The following is a 9875-nucleotide window of genomic DNA, read 5'->3' on the forward strand; positions in this document are numbered from 1 at the left end:
ATGAAAGCCTTGTACCCTTCCTCCTGCTCCTCAAAAAACAGTGCATTTATAAAGCTGCACAAAATTTCAGCGTTTCATAATTCCCCTTAAGTAGCATTTAGGAACTCCTGCTATATGCAAATAGCACTGAAAGGATTTGAATAGAAAAGTGGCATGTTCCAAACAGTGTTTAGACGGATTCATTTGCCAGAGAGGATAATAACTGTTGGCAGTGAGGTCAATTGAGAAATTATTGCAATATAATGCAAGTAGGAGCTCATACAGCCCTAGGCTAAGGTGGCGGCCCTAGGAATCCATTCATTGATTAAACTAACATTTATTGAGAGCTTACTTTGGGACAGGCCCTGTGCCCAGTGTTGAGGATGTGATAATGAATACAGCAAGACCACTGTCCTCAAGGAGCTCCAAGCTGGGCAGGATCAGAAAGAAAGGCAGGCAGCCACAGAGGCAGAGGGGATCAGATCAGTGGCAGGTTCTCCTACTTAGAAATTCCCACCATGTGTTCCTTAGAACAAAGTCAAGGCCCTTCACAAAACAGACACAACTCACCTTTCTGCTGTCATTTCCACTGGGGCACCCACCACAACCACTTTGATCTCTCGCAGATACACACCCTGCAGGGCAGCTACCCTGGACTCTCGACTGTCTTCTGACTCTGCTTGCGTTTTCTGGTCTCTGCCCTGTCACTAGTTTTCTCCCACCAGCTGTGCCTGCTCAAATTCCTACCCATTCTTTAAGACCCAGCTAAGATGTTGCCTTCTTTCAAGCTTTGTCAGAGTCTCCCCATTCATTCTGCCCTGTGTCACTGTGTGTGCCTGTATTAGGGTTCTCTAGAGGGACAGGACTAATAGGATACATGTATACATGAAAGGGAGTTTATTAAGGAGTATTGACTCATACGATCACAAGGTGAAGTCCCACAATAGGCCATCTGCAAGCTGAGGAACAAAGAAGCCAGTCTGAGTCCCAAAACCTCAGAAGTAGGGAAGCCAGCAGTACAGCCTTCAGTCTGTGGCCGAAGGCCAGAGATCCCCTGACAAACCACTTTTATAGGTCTAGGAGTCCAAAAGCTGAAGAACCTGGACTCCGATGTTCAAGGGTAGGAAGCATCTAGATGAAGATGAGGAAATGAAGGCCAGGAGACTCAGCCAGTCAAGTCCTTCCAGCTTCTGCCTGCATTTATTCTAGCCACGCTGGCAGCCGATTAGATGGTGCCCACCCAGATTGAGGGCCGGTCTGCCTCTCCCAGTCCACTGTTAATCTCCTTGGCAACACCCTCACAGACACACCCAGGAACAATACTTTGCATTCCTTCATTCCAATCAAGCTGACAATATTACCCATCACAGTGCCCCAGTCTCCCCAGTATTAAAGGGAGGGCAGAGATGTTGTCTTTTTGTCCTCCTGTTCCATGGAGTGCCCAGATCCTGTGATGGTAGGTGCTCACTCTATCTACGGAACCGAAAGGCCAGACCCTGGGGAGAGGACAGAGCCGAGGCAGGTTTGGGAGCCGTCTGTGAAGCCTTGGCAGTGGAAGTCAGGAAGAGCAACCTAGGTCTTTGTGTCCTCATGCAACAAGGATGGAGGCCACCTCAGGTACACATTATGTGCTCAGCAAAGACGGATTTAAAAGTATAAAACATTCGCATTTGAGCAACTTAGGTCATTAAGAATTTGGCCTCTTTATAATGATAGCAGTGTCCACAGGAAGAGAGTGAGTGGGACATGAAATTTCTGGTTCTGCATGCAGACTTCTACATTTCTACCAGCTAATTATTATTATCATTAAATTATTACGCAAAAAGCTTACTCGCAAAGCTCAAATTGTTATAAAGCATAAGTCATCCTTGGAAGTGTCGTTTGGTCACTCTAGTAATTCTTGCTTTTAATTCTTTAACAACTATGGGTAGAACTGCAGTGTACCATTTGCACTATCAAAATACCCAAGACGTTGCCAAGGACGACTGAATTCCTAGGTTTGGCCGCAGTCACCCACGCGGCAGGTGCTCACTTCCTTCTCCGGGGCAGGAGACACCGTGGGTCCCTTTCCAGTCCAGGCTGGAATGGAGAAGTCGTCTCTGACCACAGTGAACTAGGCAGAGCCCAAGGTTCTAAACTGACAGAACCCACCCACCAGGGCGGTGCCAAGTCCCAGTAAGGGCCGCATCTCCCCAGCTTGGCTGATGAAGAGGCGGGGACCGAACCGTCCAGTGCAGGAGCCTGTGAGGTGCCTGGCTCTCCCACCGACCCGCACGTCCCTCTTCCTCGCCGGTCCCACCCCACGGAGGTATCTAGCGCCCCGCCCTGTTCATTTCCCACACCCGGCCCGCTCCGCCCCGGGGCCGAGGAGACGCACGTCTGATTGGTCGGGTTCGGCGGGGGCGGGGCCGGGGCGCCCCTAAAGGCCTGATATAGGAGCGGGTGGGGCAGGCAGAGTTCAGCAGGAGGGGCGAGGGGCGAGGGGCGAGGGGCGAGGGGCGAGGGGCGAGGGGCGAGGGGCGAGGGGCGAGGGGCGGAGGCCGCGTGCGCCCGAGGACCCGGCCCGAAAGCTTGCGCCTGCTCAGGATGAGGACAGACTGGGCCACCCCTCGCCGCCCGGCGGGGCTCCTCATGCTACTCCTCTGGTGCTTCGAGCTAGCGGAACCCTCTGGCCGCGCAGGTAACCGCGGGCGCGTCCGCCCCGCAGTCCACTGGGTGCCTCGACGCCGCAGCTCTGCCGCCTTCCAGCCCGGAGCAGGGCTGCACCCCCGGCGCAGGTCACGGCTGCTTTGCTGTTGGGGGGGCTCTGGAGCCGGACGAGTGAGCCGCAGGGGAGGTCTGGCGAAGTAGGCGCCCCAGTGCCCTCGGGGGCCCGGAGGAGGGCGCGGTGGATGTGGGAGGACAGGGCCCTTCTGGTGCAGAGGGGACGCGGGCCACCGTAGAGTAGGCTCACTGAGGCTTTTTTGACCAGGTGCCCTACTCCGTCGTCTGTCTTATAAAATGTTGCTGGAGTATGGGGTTCCCCATCTACCCTCTGCGTCCTGTCCTGGCCGTTCTCGCTTTTCCTTCGCCCCTTGGTCACCTTGGCCACAGGGCCAAGAGGAGCCTCCACCCACAGTGCCAAGGATTCCCAACGATTCCCGGATTTTACTGCGCCTACGGTGCGCATCAGAAAGGCAGTCAGGTTAAGTAAACCATCTCCTCTGAAAGTGACCAAGACCAAGAGTCAGCTATGATGCCGTCACCCACCGCCTAGAGCAGCAAGCCTTTCTTCTCTTTGGTTTATCAGTTCCAAACGACCCCGCTCCCGCAAGGCTGACAGCCCCACGCTGAAGGGCCTGGCTGGGGACCTGCTGCCTCTCAATGGGGAAGCAGGACCAGAAACAGCCTTCACTGATGTTCAGGGTAGTGCCAGCGCCACCCCACCACACCCCTTTGCAGCAACCGGTTGCTTTTACTTTCTCTTTTTGCCTGGGCGAGAGGTGTGCAGAGGACTTTGTTTCTTGGTTGGGCCGCATCATAGGCACTCAATGGGCCACCCCCCAACGGCCACTTCTGTTATCGTGCCTGTATGAGGAAGGAAAAGACTGTCCAGGCAATTTGAAAAACATTAAATTGTTGGTGGCTCTTATTTTCTTTGCAGCTAAGCTAAGTTACCATCTGGTTTAGACTTCTTCGGAGAGTGATGGGAAGAAATTTCTCAGAGTGTGAGTGCTATCATCCTATCTACAGCAAGGACCTGTAAATGAACCCTGCTCTGAGTCACACTTCTCTAGTCTCCTTTGACCCTGTGTGCTAGGAACTACCAAAGGAATCATTTAAAATAAGATCCTTTATTGCCTTGAGAATTTATTCTGCCTGCCCCACAATCCAAGGTGGAAAAGTTCACTGCAACAACTAACTACTGTGAAAATGCACTAACTTTTCAATCACTAACCTCTTGGTTCCCATCTACATCTGCTTCAGTCCTGTTTTTATCTTCTTCACAAATTTCAAGATTTCCTTAATTCTTGCAATCTCTGCAATCACTGCCCTTTATCACTGACCCAAAGCAAAAAGCACCAGGTTTAACTCTATTTGCCCTGTGCTAGGTCTCCACAGGTTTTGTTATCCTGTATCCTTCCTTACTTCTAGCAGCTACTCTGATCGATGTTCTCTCACCCTCAGAGCAGACTTGTGGCCTTGTTTGGGGAAGCACTGGAATTTTGAACCCCCAGCCATTTGGGTCAATTGTTTGGCAAGAGTGTCCGCTTCATGATGCTGGTGATGGCATGCACCTCGTCACGTGCATGGCTAGGCTTGTGCAGGTGGCCTCTATCACCCAAACACTGAAGGAGCACCTCTGTGTCCTTGGGGAGGTGCCAGGTGCTTAGTTTACATTTCTGCTGCTTGGAGAGCTAACAGCTTGAAGTAAACCAATCCGTCAGGGACTCCTGAGGTTTTCACCAGCCAACACCACCCAATCATGCGTGAAGACTTTCTGACTCCCTGGACGTTGCCATGGACTCAGCTGTCATTTCAGGACCTACTTTTGAGCTAACAAACCTAGACTTCTGATTCTGTCTTGCTGCACTTACCTGTACATTCTGAACACATGTTAGAGACTCTACAAAATGCTTAATATGTGATCTATGGACGTTCCCCTGAAATTATAAATGCTGCCATCTTCATCCTTCTTGTTTTCCCAAGCTATTTCCCTATCCATTTGTCTGTGGTTATATATGTCAATATCCAGCTCCTCTTTGGAATGTGTGAAGCTGTTATAAGGCAGGAATTATTTGGTGATCAGACAATAAGAAAACACTGAGAGAGATGATTTTCCTTTGATGGATGTAAAATACTAAAATTTATTTTCAATTTTTGGTAATGCTACTTAGCCATTTTCTCTCAAACACTGGAGAATTTATATAAAATGAAGCATATACAAATGTATCTAGAGGGTAATGAGGCTTCTTTTCATCAAATTCTGCCTTTTAGATTTGCCCCAATGGTGTATTTGGAGGTAAATACTAAAACTCCATTGAGGACTGGTATAAAGTTGTAAAGTGAACAAAATCTAATAGGAAGCTATCGATAAAGAATCTATTTTATAAAATAAGTTTTATAAAATAAAATCTACTCTGTAATTACCTTTTCAAAGTATAATATATTTCTAAAATAGCTTATATGTCCTTCTATACCAAATTTTCTAAATAAGGGAATATGTTCACTCTTTCTCAGTCCTCCTTCCGGCTTTTCAACCTACTATCCCAATAAGGGTCGTAAGACTGAGGCAGTTTGAACAGCTCCTGCTAAAGGTAAAGAAAGATACAGGGAAGCATCATGAAAGGATAGGACTCTCCCTATCTAATGTATGCATATACGTACCTTATATATGGAGGCTAATAAGTTTCCTTTAAGTATATGAATAATTAAGATCTGTACTAAGTGACCACTATAAGTATCAAACATTGCAATTGCATACTTGGTTCAAACAAGGGGTTAGTCTGAGAAAAACGTCTATATTCAGAGATGTAGCAGTTTGTTAGGAAGTTTGGCAGCTCTACTTTAACAGAGCTACTCCACACCTCTCCTGTAGTGTTTTAACATTTCAATCTAGGACTCCTAACTCCTGCTTTTTCCACTGTACAAAGAAATGTAGCTAATCCATTGGATTCTACAAAAACTTTGAAAAATGCAGAATTGCAAACTGCAAAGGAAGGCAAAGCTGCTGCTTCCCCAGTTCACCTGTTTGGGATGGAGCGCACAAAGCGGAATGCCCGGGAAAGATAGCAGCAAGACTACAGGGCAGGAGAGGGGATGTTTCCAACAAGGGTGATGGGCACGTCTCCTGCAGGAGCAGACTTCTTTTTTCTTCTGTAATTTTTGATATTTTGGAATGCAAGATTTATTTTGGAGAGGCAAGAGAGAATAGTTTAGAAAAGATGTAGATCAGAGGTCTGAGTAGCTATTGAATTGTGGGAGAATGCCATGAGAGGAAGTGTAAGTAGTAATCTTATAGTACATTTTCCTTTTTTGTTGACTGTCCTCCCAGCCTGTGTCCATCAAGCAGAAAATGGCAGAGGAATGTCAAAGGAGAAAGTGTGAGGGATGTGGCCGGGCACGGTAGCTCATGCCTGTAATCCCAGCACTTTGGGAGGCCGAGGTGGGTGGATCACCTGAGGTCAGGAGTTCGAGACCAGCTTGGCCAACATGGTAAAACCCTATCTCTACTAAAAATACAAAAATTACCCAAGTGTGATGGCAGGCACCTGTAATCTCAGCTACTCGGGAGGCTGGGGCACAAGAATCACTTGAACCTGGGAGGCGGAGGTTACAGTGGGCTGAGATTGTGCCACTGCACTCCAGCCTGGGCAACAGACCAAGACTCCATCTCAAAAAAAAAAAAAAAAAAAGTGTAAGGGAGGAAAGCTGCTATGGCAAACATCAAACATCCTTAGCTGCAACCCTGTGGAATACTTTTAAAATTCAGATTTAAAATAAGCTTTAAAGGATTTTTGTTGCTGTTCTTGTTGTTCCCTTGTTGTTGCTTCTGTTATTTAAAACAGAAAAAAAAAATCCTTCCAAAGTTCAAGCTGCCGTCAGACTTAATTTTATAGTTATTATTTACATGGTAAAATTCCCCTCAAGTCACCAGTCCCTGGTATGGGAATTTTTAACTCTGAAAGCCTTTGAATTATTACTAGGAAAAGCATCTGGTGTTAGTGAAACCAGTGACTGTGACGCTGGTATCAAAATGAAAGTGTCTTTGGGGAACCAAAATTTTATAGGTCTTTCTGCTGAACTCTGGTTCATTGACAGTGATTGCTTAAGCTTGTCTAAAATATTTTAGCTTTACTCTTATCAACATGATGATGTCTGCTATAATTGTTTAAAATTTTCCTTTGTAAAAGAACTAACGAAATTATCCGATTATAGTTTGTTGTAACAGATGTGAATCTTATTCCACAAACTCAGGTGTGCAAGATACAATGCATTACTTTATTTTCAGAAAACCAAATTAAATTTGATGCTGAGCTCCCATTCCACCAGGTTGCCAGAACTTCAATAATTGTCCTTACTGGGGTCTTTCCCAGCTCATGCAGACTCCCAGGGGAACATTCAGGGAGGATTCTTCTTTAGTCATTGGATCCCACTGGTTACCTCTGGGTTTCCCATTGTCCAAACCCACAGGATCTTGAATCTGGTGGCTCAAGACTCATCAGCCATCACTCTGGTAGTTCCTGGAGTTTGGGGTTCAGCCTTCTTAGGTGATCCACACAGTCAATCCCCCAGGGTTTCCCCAGGTCCTGTCACCTTCCTGAGGGTGCCACAATGCAGCTGGCCACAGGTTCCCCTACCCTCAGAACCCAGATCTCTATTTCTTCTTGTTTCTGTACCCCCATTGTTCTGCTGCTCCCTCAGAAGTTTCCCCGTTTCCTCTGACATACCGCAATGAATTTAAGCCTCCAAAAAATATCTAGGGGGAAGTGGTCTTTAAGAAATTTGTCCTCAAATTTTCCTTTTTAGTGGCCACACTAACTTGCCCTAAGGCAGAGGACCACAGAGGCCTCACTATGTACTTGGATCTGAAGAAAGGAACATATATATAGTGAACATGCTGTGTTAAGCATCAACTTTTCATGTAATAATTTACCCTGTCATAGTAGCTAACATGTAAGCAAGGCAGAATTATGGTCCCAACTAGACTTTTCATTGAGATGAAAACTAAAGAGCTTCTTTTATCTTATTAAATGAGAAGGGAAAAATCTTTCATGAAATAGCAACAACAAATATACATGCTGCTCTACATGCTTTACATGGATTAGCTCCTTTCATGCTCACACCCATCACAGGAAAACTGGAGCACACAGGCTAAATGATTTGCCCTGATCCTATAGCTAATAAGTAGCAGGAGCAAAATATGGACTCAGGAGGACTGGCTCCAGAACCCGTGCTCTGACCCTACACACTGCACTGCCTCTCTGCTTACCACTGTCCCACCTTGTGTAGTCCCCTGCAGCTTATAAAGAGTGGGAACAGTCTGAGGATGGGAACAGTCCAGTAGTGCTCAGACTCTCCTCGGCAAGTAGGGAGCAAGGCACTTCAACCACATAATCCACAATCTGTCTATCCATTTGACTCAGCTAATGACCCCTTCACCATCGTCCATGGAAGTACGGGCAAGTGCATCAAGCCAGTGTATGGCTGGATAGTAGCAGAGGACTGTGATGAAACTGAGGACAAGTTATGGAAGTGGGTGTCTCAGCATCGGCTCTTTCATTTGCACTCCCAAAAGTGCCTTGGCCTAGATATTACCAAATCGGTGAATGAGGTAAGAATGTTCAGCTGTGACTCCAGTGTCATGCTGTGGTGGAAATGTGAGCACCACTTTCTGTACGGTGCTGCCCGGTACCAGCTGGCTCTGAAGAATGGGCATGGCGCAGCAATCTCAAATGCATCTGATGTCTGGAAGAAAGGAGGCTCAGAGGAAAGCCTTTGTGACCAGCCTTATCATGGTGAGTAGTAGAGAGGGACTTTGACCGATTTGCTGTTGAGCTTGTCACACGTGATATTGAACATGCACAATTTAGTAAAAATAGAGTCATACATTCGTAAGGGCAGTGAGTGAGCTCTTCAGTTCCAGGCACTGTGCAGTTACTTTGAGTGACATTCTTACGAGTGCATATTTGCCTCTACTTTGCAGGTAGGGCTAAGAAAGGTTAAATGCCTTGTCTGAGGTCACACAGCCATGTTGTGATAAACCTGGGATTTCATCAGATAGATATGTAGTTCTTATGATGGTCTTCTAAAGCCTAGAGGAAAGGAAACATTCGATTAACAGGAAACCTTTTTACAGGCTAAAAGTCAAATGATCTAATAATGTTGATCTTATTCTAAGTTTTAAAAGAAGAAGAAAGGCCAGGTGTAGTGGTGCATGCTTGCAGTCCCAGCTTCTCAACAGACTGAGACAGCAGGATCACTTCAGCACACAGGAGTTCAAGGCTGTAGCGTGTAATGATCACTCCTGTAAATAGCCACTACACTTCAGCCTGGGCAACATAGTGAGACCCCCATCTCTTAAAAAAGAAAAGAAAGAGAAGGGGGAAAAATGTATTTTTTCTTGCCTATGGATTTTGATAAAATGGGAAAATTTTGAGTGGATTTTCTTATTTATTTTCATTTTTGGCATAGCAACCAAATTTTGATGTTTATATTTATGATTCAGCATTTTAAGAGTGGAGTTTTCAGTTGCTTCCAAAAATAAATATATTAATATTGCCTTGTGGGGAGCTGACCACGGACTTAGCTCTGAGTCTAGGCACTGGACTACAACTAATTTCCAAGTTAAAGAATGAGTAGATTTATTTTTTTTTAACCACTAAACGTAATTAGCTATCTCCCAAGCAAATATTTCTCATTGTGTTGCTCTAAATTACACCAAATGTCAATATTCATGTAATTATGTCCTCTAAGTCGTATTATTTCCCCTTGCCTTTCTTTAAAAATTTCCCTAGCTTTACAGTGGCTTTCTTCTTCTCTTAAAGATCATTTAAGCTAAATTTGGCCTCAAAGTCAGGATAGCAGCTTCACTTCCATACTTTCCATTATCCATCCGCACAAGTTTTTCTTTCTAGTCTTTCTATTTCCTAGTGAGGAAGCAGAAATTATTCTGAGAATGTCAAGTTCTGTTATGGAGAAATATTAGAGAATTAGAGATGGGGTTTTCCTTTTCATCAATCCCTAACCTTTGAATAGTTGACAGTCTGTTTCTGCGAGCCAGTTTCCTCCTAAAAGTAAAGCAGTCACTTTCCGGATATGACTTAATGGCAAATTTAAATTCTGTGCCACAAAAGCCCTTCTCCAACTTGCCAACTAAGAGGAAACACAGAGCCAAAAAAAAAAAAAAAAAAAAA

The 9875-nt window shown here is 45.7% G+C and overlaps 1 protein-coding gene across 1 annotated transcript in view; it reads left to right on the plus strand.

Moving 5' to 3' along the window:
• The first annotated feature begins 2515 nt into the window (after positions 1-2515).
• LY75 (lymphocyte antigen 75) overlaps positions 2516-9875 on the plus strand; it is a 97955-nt gene continuing 90595 nt past the window's right edge. Inside the window, exons 1-2 of the mRNA XM_017851308.1 lie at positions 2516-2659; positions 8106-8477. Of these exons, the coding sequence (XP_017706797.1) occupies positions 2566-2659; positions 8106-8477 (466 nt within the window). The 5' untranslated portion in view covers positions 2516-2565. The remainder of the gene's footprint in view (positions 2660-8105; positions 8478-9875) is intronic.

The sequence above is a fragment of the Rhinopithecus bieti genome, unplaced genomic scaffold, assembly GCF_001698545.2.
Source record: "Rhinopithecus bieti isolate Rb0 unplaced genomic scaffold, ASM169854v2 scaffold_34391, whole genome shotgun sequence".
Taxonomy (NCBI): domain Eukaryota; kingdom Metazoa; phylum Chordata; class Mammalia; order Primates; family Cercopithecidae; genus Rhinopithecus; species Rhinopithecus bieti.